Below are 22,871 nucleotides of genomic sequence, written 5' to 3'. Positions count from 1 at the left end.
TTTAATGGACGCTGAAGGTGAATATCAGTTGGTGCTATGCTAATACAGTTAAAGCTCGTTAATTCACACCTCATTAATTCGAAATTTTGGATAATTCGAAATAGTCACCGCAGTCCTGTCCGCAGTGCATAGGAGACCATGTGTAAAACGATTCGTTAATTCGAACAGAAATTGTTGCCTCTACGGATAATTCGAAGCACGCGCCGCCGAGCGTCATCATCGTCAAACACTAGTGGAAGCTTTTACGGTCGAACGATAGGTGGCACGACCAGTTTTTTCGAGCTTCAAGTGGCCTCCGAGCAAAGGGCGAGCAAAGTATGGCCTCCAAAATCCAGGGAGCAATTTTTTTTTCGTAGCCCTCCCGCTTTCTCAGCGCCTGGCGCCACTTGTACGCGGGAACCATGGGACGCTGAGGAGTCCGCGGAGTAGTCCTAGCAGTCCTAGGCCGCTCCCGGCAGCGTCACTTTGTTCCTCGAGCACGTTGTTCGTTCACGAATGATTTTGTGCGCGGGCGACAGGAAGGACTTCGGTATTGCGCTGCTCACTGCCATGCACATGTTGGTGCGCGCATGGGAACAGGTGACCGCGACCACAATCGCAAACTGTTTCCGCCACAGTGGATTTGCAGCTGGAAGTGCGCAAAATAGTTGTGACGTCGACGTGGATGGGGCTGAGGAGCTCATGCCAGTGGCATTGCGCGACACTCTTCGGGGCATACGTTTTGCCGATTATGTTGAAGTTGACACCGGTGCATCGATGTGTGGTGCCCTGACTGATCAGGACATTATCGCTCAAGTAGCCAGTGTGCAGCCTGATGCTGAAGAGCCAGAAGGTGAGGAAGACGAAAATGACGAAGCGCCTGTGCGCCCGTCAGCTTCTGCGGTGATGGAGGCACTTAATGTGGCGCATCTCTTCTTCAGCTTTGAAGAGGGTGAAGAGGATTCCCTGCGCCGCGTCCGCGCGCTGGAACAGGGAGCCGCAGCTGTGGCATTCAGAGAAAAGAAGCAGATGGTCATCACCGACTTTTTTGGCCAATAAATATTTTTCGTGCCCCCACCCTTGAAATCCACCCATTTTTGCTCACTTTCATTATTTTGAATTTTATTTAATTCGAAATTGCTCAGTGTTCCCGTGGAATTCGAATTAACGAGCTTTTACTGTAGCTTTCTTCAGAATGTTCAGTGAATAATGTTGACCACAACGCTTTAGTAATTGACAGGTTAAAGTAGATATGAAAGAGAAAGTGTCACCCTAGTGAAACGTTATACAGTTATACCTGGATATAATGAAATTGACAAATTCCTAGAAAAATTCCTTATAAAGAGGATTTTGTTATATGCAGGTTCAGTGCAAAAATTTTGAAAAATAAACTCCAAAATAAACCAAAAGGGAATTGAAGGCAGAGCTAACCCAAAACACTTATTTAGCGGTAAAAAACTGCATTATTATTGCGATAAAGATTATATGGACACTCGGTGGATTTTGCTGTCGCCACAGTCTTTCCTAAATGTTTAAACTGACAACATGCCCCCGTATATCGTAACTTTTACGAACGGGTGAAAGCGCGAGCGCTGCTGAAGCAAAAAATAAAATTAACTGGCCCATCTCTGTCACCTAGGGGGCACACACGATAATATCCCCCCGCCTGTTAGAACTGCCGTCGAATGCTCAAACAGAACGGAAACCACCTCTATTGAACGAGCATAGATAAACGGACTGCCAGGTAGCGCCGTTTTGTTTGGCTGGCTGCATACAGTGCTCCGCTTTCACATGTTCTTGGCCCGTTACCGGGCCCCGCCCGTGTCTGGACAAGCTCACTATTCCTTCTAGAAGACTTCCGGGACACGCCGACACCATCCGCGCCCCGGTCCGACCCCAGACTGGCCCTCCAGGCCCCTTCAAAAGTACGAAGCGGCGCGGCGCCGCGCTAACCCTAACTTGCCGCGCCTGCACCTCCACAATGCTGCGTCCCGGCCAGCACTCGACACCAACGACAACTGACGCCCTGTCGGTAAGCCCAGCCTTCTCCGGTCGTACTGCTGATACAGCCGTGCCTTCGCTGTCAACATCTGGCAATGTCACCAGGGCCGCGCCGACAACAATACGCACGGTCCAGCAACGTGAAACGCTGGTGGCGTCTCTGCTACTCCCAGCTTGATAGCCACGCAAACGCCGGAGACCGAGAGCCGTAATGCAGCGTTGGCGTTGCAATCAACCACGCCTGCTGCTCTTCCCACCTTATCTGCGTCTGGCCTACCCATTGGAAATTCCGAGTCTGTCGACAAGCGCGTTTCGACGAGCATCGTTCCTTCCATCGCCGAAGTTTTGCCTTCCATCACTTCAGCTGGCGACTTATCGACGGAAATGGACTTCACGGCGTCGCAGGTCAACGAAGACAATACGCCATCCCCTGAAGGCAGCTGGAACACCGTTAGGGCCAATCGAAAACTTGCCTCGACCGCCCACCCCCGCTCTGAGCTCATCACCGTCAGAATCCAACTTGCACCCAGAACACTCATGCCCAAACTGCCTCTCTATGACCTGCTTTCTATCATCATAGTCGCCGGCAAATCTCTCTCCCAAGACCAGTGCGGAGGTCACCCTTCAGGCCAAGCCTGCTCAGAGCCTTGTGTTTCTCAAAACGCACTCACCTCTCACTTCCCACCTCCTACTCTCCCCCACAAGTCTGGAACTTAATGGTAAGCCGATCACCATTAAGCCCTATGCCCCCAGTCCTCCAATATCATGTCTCGGCGTCATACACAACGTCGGTGGTCACTTCACATCATCTCAGCTCTTGCATGACCTCAAATCCTTTACTTCAGACATACTCGCTGCACGTATGATGGGCTCCACTGAATCCGTCCTCATAACATTTGCTGGAGCCATCATCCCTCGCTTTGTGCACTTCAAACACGTTTCTTTCCGATGCCGTCCACATAAACCTAAGCCCCCTACTTTCACTTAGTGCCTTGCTATAGGGCACCGTGCTCATCAATGCCCCCAACACAGCGTTCCGGCCAAGTGCTGCCGTTGTGCGTCTCCTCTACCAGTAGATCCCGATGCTCACGTTTGCGCCCAACCCTGGTGCATCCATTGCCAAGTCAACACCCACTCATCTCTCGACTCCACCTGCCCCTACCTTCTAGCTAAGCAACGCGACTGCGCCAAAGCAGCTTTTCTCCGTCGCACAGCCATGCGCCGAGCCACTCAGCCTTCGCCGCCCTCCTCTTTAGCGCATGAGTTCCTATCACCTCCCGCAAACATCCCCCCCCCCCCCCCCCCGGGCTCATACGCCGCTAAGGTTAAGGGAACACCTCCCATGTGCACTTCTTCATCAAACACACCTTTACCATCTTTAAATAACGAGAGCCGCTCCTTGGATCTGCGACTGGCTATGTTGGAGCGCAACCAGCGCGAGCAACAACGCATCTCAGATGAGCTACAACAGAAAATACTCGCACTGACGCAGACACTTGCAACTACCACATCCTCTCTTACCTCTCAACTCACGGAGCTAAATAAGCAACTCACCACACTCACCGCCCCGATCTCCAGCTCCCATGTAACCAAATTGGCTGACATGGTTGAAACCACCACCACTGCGCATCACACTCGTTTGGTCCAGCTGGAAAATTTAATTGTCCGGATTCTTATGACCCTCGAAACCCAATCCAAGCAACTGGAATCTTTCACCTATATGCTTAACTCCCTGCAAGAGCCGCTTCCTCCGGCAAAAAAGAAGGAACGCGCATGCGTAGGTGCTTTCTCTACTTCAAAGACCTAGATGGCACATGAAAAGAACCTCGATATTTTGCAGTGGAACTGCCGCAACTTTCGTCATAATAGGACCCCTCTCCACCAATATCTTCTCACCCGCCAAACATTACCCCATTTTCTCCTTATACAGGAGACTCGGGCAGCCCTTGTTGTCCCGGGCTACCGTGCATATCACGCTACGACGGGAAAGCCACTTGCGTCCATTTATGTACGCAATGACGTTCTTGTTGAACCACTAGACGTACCCTCCCCCCTCCTGAAACACTTAGTTGGTGTGGTCTATTACCAACCATCTACCCATATTTCTCTCGCTCTGATGTCCTTTTATAACCCCCCTGTCACTTCCCCTTTGTTTAGTGCTCTTGGCAAATTCCTGCACTCCCTTCCATCGACCACCCATATCCTCCTTGGGGGTGACTTTAATGCTCCTCATAGGCTCTGGGGTTACCCCCAAACACTCAAACCAGGTCGCCTTCTACACTGCCTCGCCCAGGAACACCATCTCACCCTTCTTAATACTCCTGACACCCCTACTCGAGCGGGCACTGTTTCACAGCGCTCCACTACACCCGATCTCACGTTCTCTCGGAGTTCCCTTCCTTTTCACTGGCAGGTGTCCACTGAAAATCTTTTCAGTGATCACTTTCTCATACACATCACCACCCCTCTTTACCACAACAGGCGGAAGCAACGAGTCGCTCACACTGACTGGGAAGCATTCCATAATAACCTTTTGTCTGACTCATTTGAAACTTACGACGACTGAACGTCACGGATCTCCGCAGCAATGACATCCTGTAGTCACCGCGCTCGTTTTCAACTCCCCATTCCTGACCCTGATCCTCACTTCCTCCGCTTATGGGGACGTCGCCAACGTTTGAAACACGCTCTCCGCTCCCAGCCACACAACGTCCAACTTTCCTTCCGAATTGATGCTCTGCGGGCTGAAATTATCGCTTACAGCACTTCTCTCGAGCACTCTCGTTGGAACAGGCTGTGTGATGGCCTTGACTCCGCACTGCACTTTTGCTCTACATGGTCTCTGTTTAGGTCTCTCATAGGTTCCAAGCCTGCCGTTGCTCCCACTCTAGCTAAAGCTCTCACTCAAGGGACTCCATCTGATGTCTTTGACAATTTAAAATCTCTGTATCTCCCACCCCCCCTCACACCTTCCTACCCAAATTACTGTGGCGAAGCTAACCCAGACCTGGACCGCCCATTCACGCTCAGGGAGCTGGAAGCTGCCTTAGCCACTCAATCTACCCGCTCGGCACCCGGTGAGGATGAGATAACATATACTACACTACGTAATCTCCCCGACAACGCGAAGGAATTTTTCTTACACACATTCAACAAAGCATGGAACAGTGGCTGTCTTCCAAGCTCTTGGACATCCTCTCTAATTTGCATGATTCTGAAGCCGGGCAAACCTCCATCTCTCTCTAACCTTCGCCCTATCTTTTTGATGTCATGCGTTGGCAAGACTCTTGAGCGAATGGCCTTAACTGGACTGTCTGATTTTATTGAGGCGAAAGAGTTTTTCCCTCCTTCTCTTATTGGCTTCCGACGCCACGTTTGTGCACAGAACATGTTCCTTGTTCTTCAGCATACTTTTTTTTCACTTTCTCGTAGTCAGATCCATGCGCTTGCAACCGTCGATGTACGGAAGGCATTCGATGGCGTGAGTCATGACTACATACTCGCTCAGCTCTCCTCCCTGTCATGTGGCTCCCGCATGTATTCTTACATCCGATCATTTCTTTTCAATCGAGTTGCTCGTTTTAGAGTCGATACTCATTTGTCTAACCCACATTCCCTCACCCACGGCACTCCTCAAGGTGCCGTACTATCTCCTACTCTATTTAATATGGCTATGGCCCCCCTTGCCTCCCAACTGTCCCAAATACCTGACCTCCACCATATTTTTTACGCAGACGACATCACTCTCTGGTGTACGTCTGGATGTCCCGGCCACGTGCAGGATGCTTTGCAACGTGGCCTGGACCTTATCGCTTCCTTTCTCGCTACTGCTGGCCTGTCCCCTGCACCGGAAAAATGTGAACTACTTTTGCTAAACCGGTCTGCGTACCAGCACTCCCACAATACCCTCATCTCCCTACATCTTTCTAGCTCTCTCATCTCCACTGTTCAGCAATGCAAAGCTCTTGCCTTTCCTTTGCACGCGACAAAGGACGCGCAGGCCTTACATCACACTGTGAGGACTTGCCACTCGGTGACCCACCTCCTGCGACGCGTTGTCACTCGGCAGTCGGGGTTCCACGAGGCTCATGCGTGCCGGGTTGCACATGCGCTTGCCCTTAACAAGTTCTTGTACTTTGTACCCTACGTTCATTTCACCCAAACGCAACTCAACACACTCGAAAGAGCTCTATTAGGCCTCTACAAGGCGGCTCTAAACCTCCCTGTCACTATCTCTACCACTAAGCTCTTTGCCACAGGCCTCTTCCATTCATTACGTTCTTTTGTTTCTCTGCACCACGACTCTCAGATTGCCCGTCTTTCACTCACTCGTCAAGGCCAATGGCTATTAGCCCAAGCCGGTATCCCTCACATTCCCGTTTCCGTTCCCACCTTGCCTTCTGCCGCTAGCACCGCTGCTTCTAACCTTTGCATCCTTCCCCTCCCATCCAATATGTCCCCCGTTCTTCACGCCGGCCGGCGTCATGCGGCAGCACAGCATCATTCTCCCCCTCTCTCTACACAGGGAGTTGCCTACACGGATGCCTCATACATGGCTCCTCGGGGCTCGTGTGGATACGTTATCTACCATCCACACCTTTCGGCACCTGACAAGCACACCAGCGGGCCATACTTACACCCGCCAAATGTACTTTCGCTCGAGGTCCTTTCCATGGTCCACACCATGCAGTCATTTTCCTCCCTCCCTTATCTCCCTGAGTACCCGATTTACTCCGACTCTCACGCCGCCATCCGTCACATACAGAACAACACGTTGCCCCCTGCTCTTCAACAGGAGGTCGAGCGAGCGGCCTGTGCTCTTCAACCCTCCACTGTCTTCCTCCGCTGGGTTCCTGGGCATTCGGGTATTAACGGCAATGAGCTAGCTCATCAGCTTGCCCGCGATATATTGCACCGGGCACCTTTCATTCCCTGGCCCACACCTTTGGAAGACAGTGAGAGCTCCGCGAATAACGATGGGCAGATCTCCTTGCGTCACACTATCAAGGAGGTATATCTCCAGCTCCAGCTCGACAAGCATCTTTACCCTCCCTCTCATCCATCACTCACTCTGCTCGAGGCTCGAACTCTACGGCACATCCAAATGAGCTGCCTGATAACCCCCTCTCGCCTTTTCCTTTATAAATACAGGTCTAACCCCTGCTGTCCTAATTGCCCTTCCCCATACGCTGACCTGTCACACTGCCTGTTTTACTGCCCAACTGCTCAGGAATCCAGCTATTACCCTCCCCCATCCCTTTCCATCACCTCCTGGCTCGACTGGATCGGCGCTGAAGGGGAAGAACAGTGTCGACTGGTCGCACAGGCGGTCGAAATGCTCGGCCTGTAAATTGTGGCTGAATAAAAGTTTATTACTACTACTACTATTGTATAAACGCGGGGGTGGGCACTCGAGTAGTAGCGGTGAACATTGATTTTAAGGGCGTGGTCGTGATCGCTGGTGCGCGTGCTATCTCGGCAAGCATCAGTGTGCGTTCCATGCAAAGAGACTGTGTGAAAAGAGCACTTCTCCCTGGAACAGCCGTAATTAATTACACCAGCGTTTTGTAGAGTTCTGTGACATCGTATCCAAAAGATTTGGCTGCCAGCCTTACTTCGTATAACATTATAATTTGTTGCTCTCGCATTCATTGCATTGCATTCAACACACCGTTGTGTTCTTGCCAGAGCTAATTGGCTAGTTGCGAAGGCTACGGTCCCTCGAACTCGCGGCGCAAATAAAAACTCGTGACGAGTCGGCCTTTGAAAATTCGTCGTTGTCACCGCAGTCTCCGAGGGTTTCCATCAGCGCCTATAATCTGACATCCCCTCTGTAGTGATGACACGGTTGTCCGCATTGGAAAAAAAAAGAAAGCAAACCTGAACATTGTGGGGAGCCACGCCATGCACATTCAGTGAAACTATGCACGCACCCGCGTCATCGAAAAAGAGCGAACGACACGGATATCGTGGAAACCCATTCGATAAAGTGCCCTACTTTTGCATTGGCAGTGCCAATGGAAAAGTAGTTTTCTTTTTCTTTTTTTCTAGTTTGGAGGAAGAGGGCACATTCGCATATGTGCCTGCAGAGGAAAAAACGGCGGCAGCGCCAGCTCATGGGACGGCACCCGCGCACAATAAAGAGCGCTCGCCCCCGCCTGGGAGTCACCGGGGCCACTAGAGCACGGCCGCTGCTTCGCGCTTCGGCAGCAGCAAGTTAACCGCGGAACATGCATGCTCGTGCCAAAATGACGAAATCCAAGACAAAATTCTTCGATTGACCGTTACGAAAATTCCTTAAATGAAGGTTGCCTTTTGTTGTTACTATGTTATGTAGAGGTCGCACATACATCTGCTTTTATGGAGTAATGGTGGGGAATAGAATAACTTGGTTATATTGAGGAATTCGTTATATGGAGGTTCGTTATAAGCAGGTTTAACTGTAGTACTAGCCCAATGACTTTGCTCATTTGTTCACATTCCTTGTACTTACTCACTAAAGAAAAGTGCCATTGCAGCACATTGTAAGACAGCATAAATGCTAGTTATGCATTTCTATTTGATTACTGGAGCGAATATGTCTGACCTTAGCTTAGGGGGTGCACAAATTACATTCCAGCTACAATTCTCTCTGAATAACAGCTACAATATTAGAGGCTACGAGTGCCAAAGTGACAAGGACTGTGAGTGCCAGATTGAATAGTAAGAGCTGGAAGCTGGTCATGACTTCTATGCTTTTGTTGACAATACTGGGTCGGTGCTAGTTGAAAAATTTCACCCATTTCAGCTGTTTTGTTGATGTGTACAGCTTTGCTGGCTTTGCTTGATCAGAAAACTAACTTTAACTTCAAGTGATCAAAACGCCATACTCAAGGGGTGTAGTTGGCTTGATTTCTGGCTGTACTTTCCGTGTTTTAGGCACATTTTGAGCAAGAAACTTTAGCGCTTCCTTTAGGGCAGTAATGGTTAGTGTTAGGCATACGCAACATCATTCGCCCTGTTCGGGTGCAGGCCACATGGATTGCACTAGGGGTATGTATGCCCTCAAAGTACAGTTTTTTATTAGTTACTAAGCATTTTATGGCACAAGATCAGCATTACGAGGTTAAACAAATTGTAACTTAACAATGTGTGATAACTTTTATATGCAGTCAGTGTTGCTTTGATTTCAGTGTTTCTTTGAGCTTCTGCATGGTGCAGGCTTGCTCAAGTAATGTCATAATACTTGTGCCAGTAAATCGTCTTAGGTGTGTATCACTTCATGTGTGACTTATTTAAACATTTCACTCTGGGCACAGGGCCCTCAGTGTAGCCACTGTGAGCCTTTCTACGTGGGTAACCCTGCCAAGGGAGGCCGCTGTGTGCCATGCCTTGAATACTGCAACCAGCATACAAATATCTGTGTCGAGGCCGGACAATTGGATTTCAACGAGTCTGCTGGCAACCTTTCACCTGCTGAATTCCTGGAGGTAAGTTTTCTGTAGTATTATTGATTTCTTACCTGCGTCAAAAACAGCAACACTTGCCTGCTAAAAATTATGTGAAAAATCTTTAATCATCTGGAATAGCTGCCCTAATAGCTCAGTGGTTTTTGAAATGATCATCAAAACTGTTGCAGAGTCCCTTCAAACTTTTCCCGAGTTATCAAAACTGTTGCAGAGTCCCTTCAAACTTTTCCCGAGCAGAGAACTTTGTTTTATCGTTTATGTTTTCGAGGGCCTTAAGTGTTCGTTTGTTGAGGGAAGACACTGCTATTAAAAATGAAATTTTTATTATTAGAGATATTTTAATGACATTAGGTGTGTTTCCTTCTTCTGTTTTCAAAAATGTAATTAGTTTTATTTTCCTCCAGTAGTTCTCAGATTATGATAAAATAAGTGAAGTCTAATTAGGTCACTTCTTTTGGGTGATTAAGGCACTTTCACTCCATATTTTTTGGTTCAGTTTAAGATGCAACTGTAGCCAAAGATCTGCCATCTGGAGCTATGCCACTGTCAAATCTCATTAATTTGAACATACTTAATTCACACTTCTAGTTAATTAGAACTCACACCGTGGTCCCGTTAAAGCTATGTGTACTCCAATAGGCGAAAATGCCCTGTAATTCGAATGCGCAAGCACTTGCGATGGTTAATTAGAACATACTGCGCTCTGAAAATGCTCTCAGCACCATGCCCAATCCTGTGGCAGCATCTCCGACACCTCAACACTGCACGCGAAGGAGTAAACGAAGAAAAGAAAAGAAAAAGCTACGGTGGAATATTTTCTCTCTCTCGAATGACGATCTGCAATGCGCATGTGCCACGCTTCTCCCTTTTCCGTCCCTGCTACATAGAGACCCTTCTTTCGTTGTTGCACACAAAGAGAGGAAAAAGCAAAAAGAAAGCTGGCGCGGACTGTTGGCTCTGTAATGCCGATGTGCGACACGCCAGTGCCACGCTTTCCCCTTTCCGTTTTTGCCACGTACAGACCCTTGTCCTTTCAATGCCGTGCACGAAGACAGCAAAAAAATTCAAAATAGAAGAAGCTGCCGCGGAGTGTTTGTTCTCTCTTGAATGCCGATCTGCTTCTCTTCGCGTGGAGACGCTCCTCTTTTCTCGTCATGTGCTGGCCACGCTCTAGCTGCGGCACAGAGGGTAGCAGCGGAGACGCAGGCATTGCTTTCGTTTTTAGAGAGTGTTGGCGGGAGACATTGCCACACGCAACTTCTCTTGCCAGGAGAATGCTGAAGCCGAAAGCCAGGAGAATGCTGAAGTGCTTTGCAAACTGCGTGTGAAATTGACTGACTCGCTTCAAGGGAAATGTGTGCAGACTTCAATTAATGATTAGTGGCCTGTGATTTGTGAATAAATGTAAGTCTTCTGAAACTTCCCCCTCGTGAGGTAGCTCAATGCACATGCACCACTGCATGGCGAGTGCTTCGTTCATTTAGCTTTCATTAATTCGAACTTCTTTTAATTCGAACAAATTTTCAGGCCCCTTTAAGTTTGAATTACCGAGATGGGACTGTTTATATTGATGCTGATATTCATCACCATTTGAAAGTTTTCAATTGTATTGATGCTCCATAATTCTGAGCTGTAATTCGCTCACATTGTTGTTCACAGAATCTTATATGTTCATCTTAGCCATGAAAAAATAGCATAGCTTCACATTGGGGTTTTTTACAAGTTCAATGGTATAACATTTATTAAAATTGGCTTACAAAAACATAATGAAAAGTTCCGTAAGGCTAATCAGGCTGGTGAAAAATGTGAAGCTGAGAAAATCACATTTGAAGTTTTGACATTGCTGCAGAAATTTCTAAAAGGAATCTTTAACAATACATTTTATTTAGGTGTTTTCTATCTGTTTCTCTGCTAAACGAAAGAGAAAGTGTCTCATTTCATCCAAGGAATCATTAAAAAAAAGTTTCCAATGTGGAAAGCAAGATCTGAGCCCCACCATGGCAAGGTGTTGAAGTGCAAGGAGGTCTTGAAAGGACCGTGGGGTATGAGAATAAAGCCACTGCTTCCTCGTAAATTAATGGGAACTTGTTTTTTCATTATTAACATTAATTAAGCATCTCCACATTAATCATTAATTAACCACATGGATGTTAGGCAGCATGCTGTTTCGTGTAATGACTCGCTATGAGCTGAGCGTCACTTATGCTCAGCCACATGCAGATGTAGTGTCACAAGACAGTGTAAAGTCGGGGAACTGCATAGATTTCGCGTTTCTCGCAAGCGGGTTTGCAAAATTGCGGCGAAACCAAGCGGACACATCTTCACCCTTAGCTCAGTCGCCTCCGTAAGCGGAACGTGACATGCACTCTCTCTTCCGCTGCTCGCGCAATCATTTTGCAAACGAAGTGGATCGCAATTGAAAAGGTGCCTAATGTACACCAACTCCACCAAACTCTCGTCCAACTGTGCACTTCTAGCCGGCTCCTTCTTGTTCTAAGCTCGCTTTTTACCGCTTCCAAAAGCTCGCCGCAAGGACGGTTTCCCACGAGAGTCTCCGGACATCTCGACCGCGTCAATAAACTACCAGCGTAAAGTGCAAACACAGTGCGTCAAAAACATGCACAAACGCAAATGCAGACATACAGGATCGGACAGGCACAACGAACGCCCTAGAAAAAAAAAAAAATGAGTTGGTCACGCCAGCCAATTGGACACGTGGAACGGGGCCCTCGAAAAGTGCACCTGCCACGTCAGCCAATGGGAGCCTCGATACGGCACACTCAAAATGCGCACTGAGTGAGAGCCAAGTAGCAACTCAGAAACAACCTTAAGAAAAGTCACAACAGCGGCCATTCTTCTTGCACGACGTCATTTCAGATTACGCACAAAAGGAATGGCTTCAAATCTAGCTCAAGATAGCGGTGCTCCGCCTGCCGTAACGCTCATGGTGCACGCGCAAAGTTCAAACAAATTTCGTTTCTGGTGGGGCATTTCACTGCTGCCGGCGTGCTTTGCAGGCATTGTTATCGCATTTATAGACCGAATTTGGCATTAGTAATTTTAGAATAATTGCTCAGAGGTACAAACATCCCAAAAATGAGTTTTGCGGAAAATTTTTTTTTGCCATTTTTGATCATTCTATGACCCGTGTCCCCCCTTCAAGAACTTTAATGGGTCAAAAGTTCCAGGATTTTCATGTGCAACTTACCTTATAATCACATTGTACTTTTGACCCTTGAAGCCCTATTAGTATGATAGGCATAGGTATCTAAAAAAATTTGTCTACGAGATAGTGTCATGTAATTAGTGGTGCTTGCTAGCACTTCATGCTGTCACACTAAGAACAATAATACTTCTGGCTTTCGATACAACGGCTTGAGTACTGCATTCTTTAGTGCAAGGTGCCTGGCACTTCTAAGTTGCACACATGTTGCAGATTATGTCTGATCCACATCACATAATTTAGAGGCCATCTATATTCATCGCTAATTTTTTAAGTGGTAAGTAAATTGACTTTTAAATTGTCATTCAGAAGCAGGCTTCAGGTTAAGGGTTAATGTAATGGTGTTTCTTTGACTGATGTATATCCCTTCTCCTCCTCCTCTTCTTCTTCTCTCTTTTTTGTTCTTTTTTTTCCGACAGGGTTCACCTTGTGTGTGCAGTGGAAGTAAAATGCCAAAAACCTTCATGTGTTGTTTAATTTATGCACACATTAAGGGGCATATTGTAATGGAGGTTTAAGCACATAAAACCTCTCAATTCATTTTACATATTTCAGCGTTATCTGCGTCTTTTCCATAAAACTTTGTACATTGTTCTTCCCACAGTCTTTCAAGCAGATTGAGCATGGTCCACTGGAGTTAGCTGAATGCCGTTTCTGCCAAAACAACACGATGGGCACTCAGTGCGAGGAATGTGTTGAAGGCTACTTTGTCGTTGGCAAGGACATTGCTCGCGGCTGTCGACCGTGAGTATTACCATATCTGTTTCATGTGCATGCAAGGCTGTGTATACATTTTTTAACATTAGTGTTAAAATTTATAGCATGAACATAAGCTTTCACTTTCTCAGTAGTGGTTTATTCTGAAGAGAAAAACAAAAAACTTGTATTGCTACAGATGTGACTTTTCAGTGTCTGCCGCCGTAACATGCAGTAGGGCAGCACAAATGAAAATTAAAGAAGCTGTTAACGAAGACCAGAAAATGTGTCATACCCCAATTGGACATACTCCTGGCCCCTTGAAAAAGGTAAAAATTAGGCAAAAATCATTGCTTGAACTGAGTACAAAGACAGAAAAACCTCAAGTGCCTTGTGTATTTACTAGGCTTGTGCGAATATTCGAACTCGCTTTGAATCGTATTTAAACTGTTCAAAATTTGAAGGTATTCGAAATGAACGAATAGATGTATATTTATATGCATGCAACATCGTGAAGGTGGTTTCTCTGCAGAGGGAATGTTAAGCCATGAAAGCACTTATCCAGGTGTATAAAAATTCGCATGTAATTTACTGTAAAAATGGTTTCACTGCAGTAAAGGAATGCTAAGCTGTAAAAACATCTAAGAGAAGTCAGTACTGCCGCAGAACTAGAAGGTTAAATGAACATATTATCATCATATCGATTCATCCTTTTACAAGTTTCAAAGCTTCTTATACTGGCAGTGATGTAACTGCTGCTCCAAACTGCCCCAAAAGAAAAACGCTGCTACGTGCTGGTCGAAAGTGCAGTAATTGTTAGTAACTGCTCCAAGCCTGCTCCAAGCCTGCTCCAAAATGACGTTGGGGAAACGAAAACCAACAAAGTTAAAGGGCCCGTAAACCACCCGGAGGTCGAAATTCAGTTGTGGTGGGGAAATTATGCTTCAGTGTACGACAAACATGGAGCTGTGAGAATTTTTCGAAACGGTGCAGTAATAGCGGAGTTAGACGCGTTTGATTATCAAAACCGTGCTGACAACACCTTTCACTTTCTTCTGCGCTTCCCTCTGCTGGTATTCTCTCCCACGCTGCTTTGCCTTCTCGGAAGCCCGCGTGGCATACATCGTCGCTGACGCGCTGCTTCAAACACCATCTACTTCTGGTTGTCGCAACTCCGTCTGTCGACTCCGTCAGTTGCGTTGTAGCTGCGTGCTTGTTGGAGAACCGTGGCTGTTGTAATAGTGCCAATATAGACTCTGCATAGCGTGCACGCCTTCAAAGGATCGCCAACGCGATGCACCTGTACGGGGACATGCCGTGCCCAGCACGCGTTGGACGTGTGCGAGCAACACGACGAACAACAAGTAGCGCAGACAGCTGCTTGCAGACTGACCAGAAGTCGTAGGCTCTTGCTCGATTAATCACAGCCTATTTGACATATTTGGCTTGGCACGACATAGATATGGCATGGCGCGTCACACGGAGGCCAGGCCCGGAAAGAAGGAAGAATTGTTTCTTGGAATTTGTAGCGCGCTGGCATTCTGCACACGATGCGCGCGTTTACTTGAAACGCTTGAAAAAATATCGGAGGTGGTTTACGGGTCCTTTAAAGCATGACATAATCCACTGAGCCTAAATGAAATCAAAGACAAACTGTATACCGTCATACAGTATACAACTTGTGTAGTAGCTGTATACTAGAATATTGACAATGTTACATGTACTCGCATTTTTTATATACCGTACTTACTCATGTAATGAACACACGCGCATAATAAATGCACCCCCTACATTCATTCACTGCAGTCCTGCTACCCGGCTCCTGGTGCCTCATTGCCCATTGGATCTCTTCCGTTTTTTATTAATATGCCGACCCACCTTGGCTTGCTCTCTCCCCTCCCTTTGCCCACTGCCATGCGCCGTATAGTATTTCTTTCTATCTGTGCGCGGCGCGTACCCAGCCTTTTTTAAATATCTATGCGCCACAGCGGGGTTCACGAACAGTGCGAGTGTAGAGACATCGCAGCTTGCAAGCACACAGCGAGCGAAGGTCCCGAAACTTCCCACGCCAACCAACAGTCGCTTCCTGCAAATAGGAAACCTTAGGGCCCAACCACATGCACATAATTTTCGAGCGATGACAACAAGATTTGGTGTCGCTATGGCTGTTGTGAAGGGCCATTTGTCGCCATTGCGTCGCAGGTTTTTGGAAAACCAGAAAGAAATCGCTTGTCACCCAGAAAAGATTGCGACTATTTCTGCAACATGGTTTTCATTTCTCACTTCAGTGGCAAGCGACGCGGCTGCCGTATTTTGTCGTTAATTTTTCAATCGGCAGTTTGTTTTTATGCTTTCTTGGTAGCTTGCTGCAATGTTGGATGCTTGCTACAAAGTCAAAGGTGTTGTCGTGCGAGGTTGCCACAGAGTTGGCTAAGTACTTCGTGGTGTCATTGCGCACGCTTCTGGGCGCACCTCGAGATCACGGCAAATACTACTGTTACGGTTAAACAATTGAAAGAAAAGATAGCCGCCAAACACTTTTATGGTGTGCACAGGGTGGCGCAGAAACAGCTTGCAGAAGATAGTGCCTTCAACCACCAAAGATGAATTAATTTAAATGCAGCAAAGAAGCTGAGCGACCTAACTTTTTTTTCATCGGCTAGTTTTTTGTTCACACCGAAAAAGTTTTCTTAAAATTTGCCACGCGTAATAAAAACATCCACAACTTTGCTGCGATTTTTCGAGAAAAAAAAGTGTTCATTACGCGAGTAAATATGCTATATATCTGATATAGTTGTATATTTGTACCTTACAAGCAGACTATTTTGGTGAAATCGGTGCGAGACTTCTTAGCCATGCTAGCTACTGCTGTGACAACATATATATGGCTGATTACGTTTAGCACTTTCATCAACTTTGACCTCGTTTATGTCACAAGAGCAAGCATTTCAATTTTTAATTCATTTGGCTTATTTGGATTTTGAAAAGTTAAATGCTGGCTACTTTCGCAAAATCTGAAAACAACACTTGGCGTTCAAAGACCATCCACCTGCCTAATTATGATTCTTGCAATTTGCAGTGATTATTGTATGGGCAATATGTTTAATAATAAGTATTATTATATACAAGAGGCTTTATATGATGCAATAAACTTTGGGAGTTGTTTGGAATATTTTGCTATCTGCTTTTAAAACCACCAATAACTGCTGCAGGCAAGTATTTTTTCTGCTCTAAAAGCAATCAAGGCTGCTCCAAAGCACCATTTTTCATGCTCCAGAATCTGCTGCAAAAATCAAAATGGTACTTCTATCGCTGTTCCGGTGTATGTGCTTCAACTATAGTAAATTTTAAAATGTAACTTATTTTGCAGGTTATCACTTGCACTCTACCTAAAGTCAAATTCTGCTACTGTTGCAAAATGCCAAGCAAACGCCCCCACACGAGCAAACGTCCCCCCCCTCTCCCCCTCCTTTTTTTGGGGAGATCTGAAATAAGCTCCAATGACTGGTTCGGGACCAAGCAAGCAACGGATTACCCTTTACTTTAGGGGGTGCGCTTGCTCGGTATTTTACAGTATTCACGGTTGTTTCCACTTCCCTTGAATCAAAATTAATGGAATTTTCCAAGGCCTGTGCAAATGCCATTCTTTTTTCTTTTATTTTATTTAATATTAAAAAATATATTGTGCAGAGTAGCTGGGTCATGATAAATACACCCATTTTTCTTTATAATGGGCCAAGAAATAAACCGGAGTTGAGACTATCGTAGTTTAAATTGAAAAGAAGAAATGGACATGGGCTGGCCACGTAGCGCATAGGCAGGATAACCGCTGGTCATTAAGGGTAACTCATTAAATTCCCAGAAAAGGCAAGTGCACAAGGGGGAGACAGATAGATAAGGTGTGCTGATAAGAATAAAAAGGTCGCAGGTATAATGTGGCAGCAGAAAGCACAAGACAGGGTTGATTGGCAGAGCATGGGAGAGGCCTTTGCCCTGCAGTGGGCATAGTAAGGTTGATGTTGATGAATATATACTATAAGAATGTGTTTTGATCCTGAAAGTCACTATTCTAACAAGCCTAATATTTACACATATAGTGTACAATAAATTGCTAGTTGGTAGAGTGGTTTTGCTTTCAGCACTGGTTTCATAGGCTATACATGTCACACCGCAATGATTTTCTGTTGTCAGTTATGTTGATGCAGGGTTGGACTTCTTCGATTATTCTTCCCTGACTCTGCCAGACTGCCCAAGACAATCACTTTATTCAATTAATGTTGAGCATGCTGTATAATAAGCAGTTCTAGAGAGTTCGGGACATTATGCTGACAGAACTCATTGACAAAACATAACAGGCCATTCTGCCATTGAGATTTGTCTACCAAGTATCTGTTGACAAGCTGCCTATAGTCAGTATCTGTAGAGTGTCCATGTTAGATATTCTTTGTCAGAGTGCTTTACAGAAAAAAAATTTAGCAGATCTCATTTACCTTGGCAATCAACGTTATGCGAAGCATGCGTAGAAAATAGGGGACCATGTTGTAATTTTTTTATTGAGCGGCACATTATGAAATGATGCTAAATATACAGTAATCTCCCTTTAAGATGTCCAAGGGACCACGATAATTTGTCCGTCTCATCAGGAGTTTGTCGTATCAGAAGTGCCCCCTAAAACCAGATGCTAACATACCAAGTACAGTAAATTCCCGTTCAAGGGAACTCTGTTAAAATGAATTCTTGCTTAAGACGAACAACACGGGAGTGTTTGTTTAGTTTTTCATAAACTCAATGCAAAAAAAATCTGCTCAAACCGAACATCAAAACAGACCTCATCTGTTAAGTTGAACTATCGCACTGACCAACAACGACGGGGATTCTGCGCAATGCACGAGTATTGATCAAGGGACGCATTCAGGCGAAGAAGAGAGAGCAAAATGAAAAACACTTTCTGGCACAAAAACTCAAAGCAAGTCAAAAGCCTTTTGCGACGTGGAGGAAAAAAAACGAAGTAAGTGGAAAAGAAAGGTCTGTGGATAGAGTTGGTATCTCCCTCAGCCCTAGCATGTAGGTAGAGAAAGGGCGGGCTTTATCAGAAAATGAGCAACAAAAAGTGCTCGTCTTTTCCTACTCTCCTTATTTTCTTCAGTTCCCCAACAAAAGTGCAGTGGAAAACGGAAGAACACAAGAGCTTGGCTAGAGGGGAAAATGCAAGGGAAACTCTCTGTAAAACTGTCCGTTGTGCAGAATCTCCATCATTGTCAGTCACTGCGACAGATCGTCGTAGCAGAAGAGGTCTTTTACGTGGTTTGTTTTAAGCAGATTTTTTTTTGCATTGAGTCTGTGGGAAATCAAACAAACACTCTTGTGTTGTTCGCAAGAATTCATCCTAACAGAGTTCGTCTTAACGGGAGTTTACTGTATGTACAAATTTATATTGTGTATGTACAAATTTATAGGTTTATATAACCAGTTGTTTACACTTGCACAACGGTGTCAACTGGAGCATGAGCATCAGAAGAATAGAAGCAATAAACTGATACTATGAAGCGCTGGTGTTCGCAAGGATGGTAGCCCTGCACACTGCTACATTAATCATTTTCAGGGAATGGCACCGAACTACAATTAACATTAACCCGACGTGACAGCTGTATCAACATATGTAATTTTTATAAAATTGTATAGCCAGCAATTCATCCACGATTGATAGTTCGTGAACATTAGGGCCTATTTGAGGAGTACTTTGGAGACCTGGCGTGGCTCTATGCCTTTTTTGCTGTTGTTGTTGTTGATATGACCTTGGGAATGCCTGTACACTTACTCATGTGCCAACAAGCTTTTGATGCATTGTTTAATTCAGAACTTTTGAAATTAGACTTTATATCTGTAGCAGCAAGTGTTGACAGCATTGCTTCTTTCTAATAAACTTATACCACTTGCATGCTTTCTTATGCATACTGAAGTGGCGTTAGGCAGTTATAGTTGCGTGCAGAGCTCTTCAGCGTAACAAACATGCTTGCTTTGCTGTGACACTGCTTTTGGTGGTCACCAGGTGCGAGTGCCATGGCCATGGTGACATCTGTGACCGGCGTACAGGGGAGAACTGCAACTGCAGGAACAACACAGAAAATGATCGCCAGTGTAGCCAGAAGAGTGGCAAAAACAGTGCCATACCTTGCTGGAACCTTCAGGTGCATTTCTTATGTTAATTTATCAGCACTTGCTCTGTCCACGGGTTTAGTTTACTGGTATATTTCACCTGTTTTTGTTTTTCATTTTGGAAGATTGCTGATAGCTTTGTCTGACATTTGAATACAGTTGAATCTTAATACGGCAACTTTGAAGTGGATCATAAACAAGTTTTGTGTGGCAGTTATTCTAAATACAAAATAGTTTCCTTTTCAAGTTCATCTGAAAACTCCACATGCTACAGGCACATCCTTGAAACCTTTAAAAGCAAAAAATCACCAGTTTATTTTTATTTATTTATTTATTTAACAATACTGTAGGTCTTCTGCAGACCCATACAGGAAGCGGGCATACATCATCACAGGTAACCAATTAGATACAAAGTTGAGGAAATACAATAATTTGAGGGATGATACGTACAACAGCGATACACTTACAATAGCGGGTACAACAATACTACATTGGTGCTCTTCCCATACATGAGAAGACGAGAAAAAAAATAATAAAAACCATGTACTACGCATGAATAACAATATATATGTACAAAAGATTACAATGCACCACTGCAAAACACGTTTTTCGTTATCGTAACAACAAAATGTAACTATACTGGCTCTAATAACTGCTCCACAAAAGAACAAAATTCATCAATATTTGTAATATTAACAGCTTCACCTGATAGCGTGTTCCAAGCGTTGACAGCGCGACGGAAAAAGGAATATTTAAGCACATTGCTGTGGGCACTGAAGGGACGTATACATTTATCATGGTTCGTCCTACTAGAACGGCAGCCAGGCGGATGAATATAGTCGTCTTTACAGATTTTAAGGTGACCTTGAAAAAGGAGATAAAAAAACTTCATGGAAGCAACATGACGCCAGCTAGACAGAGTTGCTAGGTGCGCTTGATGACTCATGTCATTTGCACTGTCGCGCCAGGACCATTTTGAGTATATGAACCTCAGGGCCCTGTTCTGCAATTTTTCAAGTTTTTCGCGAAGATAGTTTTGATAAGGGTCCCACACTATACTTCCATATTCTATAATGGGCCTGACCAGCGTTTTGTAGGTGGTTAGTTTAACTGCTTAAGGTGCTTTACTCAATTTTCTACGCAGAAATCCGAGTTGTTTAAATGCCTTGGCGCATGTATTGGTAATGTGCTGTTTTCCATTTTAAATGTTGCGAGAATGTGGAGCCCCAATATTTTACTTTGTCAACTTTGCTAATATTGGAACCATTAAGATTGTACACAAATGACAAAGGCCGTTTTTTCTTGGTTAGACTTATGAACGCGATTTTAGACACATTTATTTCCATTCCCCACATCTCACACCATTGGCAAATGTTTTATAAAGAAGAATTGAGTTTTAATTGGTCATCAATATCGCATATTGTAGTGTAAATGACGCAGTCATCTGCGAAAAGTTGCAATGTTACACCTGGTTCTGGACAAGAAGAGATGTCATTAACGTAAACAAGAAATAATGTTGGCCCCAAAACAGACCCTTGGGGTACACCGGAAAAAACACTGAGGCAGTCATTCTTTTATTTCAGTCAATCTTTTATTTCTCTAAGACAGCGTCAAAGGCCAAAAATTTTAACAATTCATTTTTTTAAATATGTATGTATGCCTAATCACCCAAGAATTAGTTCTCTCTGATTTTGGTATTATTCACCTCATTAAGGACTGTATTGCAGTGAAGTATACAAAAAAACCATCTATCAATGTGAAGTAGTAATAACATAAAGTTTTTATTGCACTAGCCAAGCAAATTTTAAGACACACTACTTGCTAACTACTTCCAGTAAGGGGAATGCAATGTAAAGAGGAAGGGAGATGGTAAGCACACACGCAGCTAAAAGTGAAGGTGCATATCCTCCTCATGCATATTCTCTTCAAGAAAGCCTAGCTGGGTGGAATTCGTTCAGATATAGGTACTTGGAAATGCTTCAAAATGTACAGATTCGGGTACAACTCGTTGGTCAAACTGCCACAAGACAAGTCAGTCTATGCTAGGCAGTGCCCGCGCAGCTCAAAACTAAGTTGTAGTTAACCATGGAAGACCGTGTATGCATATATATATATATATATATATATATATATATATATATATATATACACCTTTTACACTCGCACTCGCATTTTTTTCAACAAAAAAAAAATCGAAGCAATGTTGGGGGTGCCTGCTTATGCTGGCTACGAAAATGCTGTAATGAAAAAAAAAAAAGTTAGATAGCTTAATCGAAAGCTGTATTCACACAACGGACAAAATCGCCATTCGACCCTGGCGATCATGTACTGCGTCACCATACATCACTCATTCCCGCCTCCCCACTTCGGTCCGCGTGGAGTGATTCGTGAAATGACAGAAGCCTAAATCTAGTGTGGATTCTTGTAAGCAATGCTGAAATTCTCGCTTGTAGCGTGAAGTCTCCCCTATCGTGTGAAGGCTGGTTGCAAAAAGATCCGAATCATGTCACGTGACTGATCCGTCCACGATCACGTCCGTCGTGAGTACGCGTACACTGTTTGGAAACAGCTTCTTTATCACGCTTTGATAGTTGATGGCATTACCTTCTGCAAGCTGTCCCCACGCGCTCCATGAAAGCGTTTTGCAGCTTTCTATCTTTTGGGTAACCGCTGCAGTGGTATGTGCTGTGATCACGACAGGTGCCTTGAAGCGTACGCTGCGCATGTTACGACGCACTTTGCAAACTCCACAATGACAACATTGGCATTGCAGTAAGTAACCCACTTGGCAGCATGCTACCACCGTAAGATCAAAACAAACAGTCAATTACAAGATTAGCAACAAAATACAACCGCTGCCTCGTCCTATACGTGTTCCGTTCCTTGAAGTACGTGCAGATAACAAACATGAAGAGTAAATTGCAGCTGAAGCGTGGATCAAGGGCACTACCATGTTACGGAAATTGTCATGGTCTTTTCTGGGTGACTAGCGATTTTTTTCGGCTTTCCAAATACCTGCAACGCGACGGCGACAGATGGCCCTTCGCGACAGTCAATCCTCTAGCGGTCGCTCGGAAATCCCGTGTACAAGATTGGACCTCGAATTGCGTATTTGTGGGAAGCAGTTGTTGATTGGTTCGGGCAGTTATGTGTGTTCATGCTCTCAGTTATGTGTGTTCATGAACACAAATATGTGTGTTGATGCTCTTCTTGTTGCAGTGCTCCAAGTGCAAGGAGAATTTTCAGGGTGTTCCTACCAATGGGCACCAATGCTATCGTCACATGCGTCTTGAGCAGGACTACTGTTTGGATCCAGAGACGCAGGGTGAGCCTATTAAATAACTTTGCCGGTACCCTTGTTCAACTGG

General features: G+C 45.1%; 1 protein-coding gene across 2 annotated transcripts in view; it reads left to right on the top strand.

Annotated features, from left to right (window-relative positions):
- Nucleotides 1-22,871, top strand: part of Megf8 (multiple EGF like domains 8) — a 249,501-nt gene that overhangs the window by 211,233 nt on the left and 15,397 nt on the right. For both annotated transcript variants that reach the window (XM_037413740.2, XM_075879436.1), the window contains exons 30-33: nt 9,279-9,449; nt 13,256-13,395; nt 19,397-19,535; nt 22,723-22,828. In XM_037413740.2, coding sequence (XP_037269637.1) covers nt 9,279-9,449; nt 13,256-13,395; nt 19,397-19,535; nt 22,723-22,828 — 556 coding nt within the window. The remainder of the gene's footprint in view (nt 1-9,278; nt 9,450-13,255; nt 13,396-19,396; nt 19,536-22,722; nt 22,829-22,871) is intronic.

This window comes from Rhipicephalus microplus, chromosome X, assembly GCF_043290135.1.
Source record: "Rhipicephalus microplus isolate Deutch F79 chromosome X, USDA_Rmic, whole genome shotgun sequence".
NCBI classification, from domain to species: Eukaryota; Metazoa; Arthropoda; class Arachnida; order Ixodida; family Ixodidae; genus Rhipicephalus; species Rhipicephalus microplus.
This window is presented reverse-complemented; position numbering and strand designations above follow the sequence as displayed.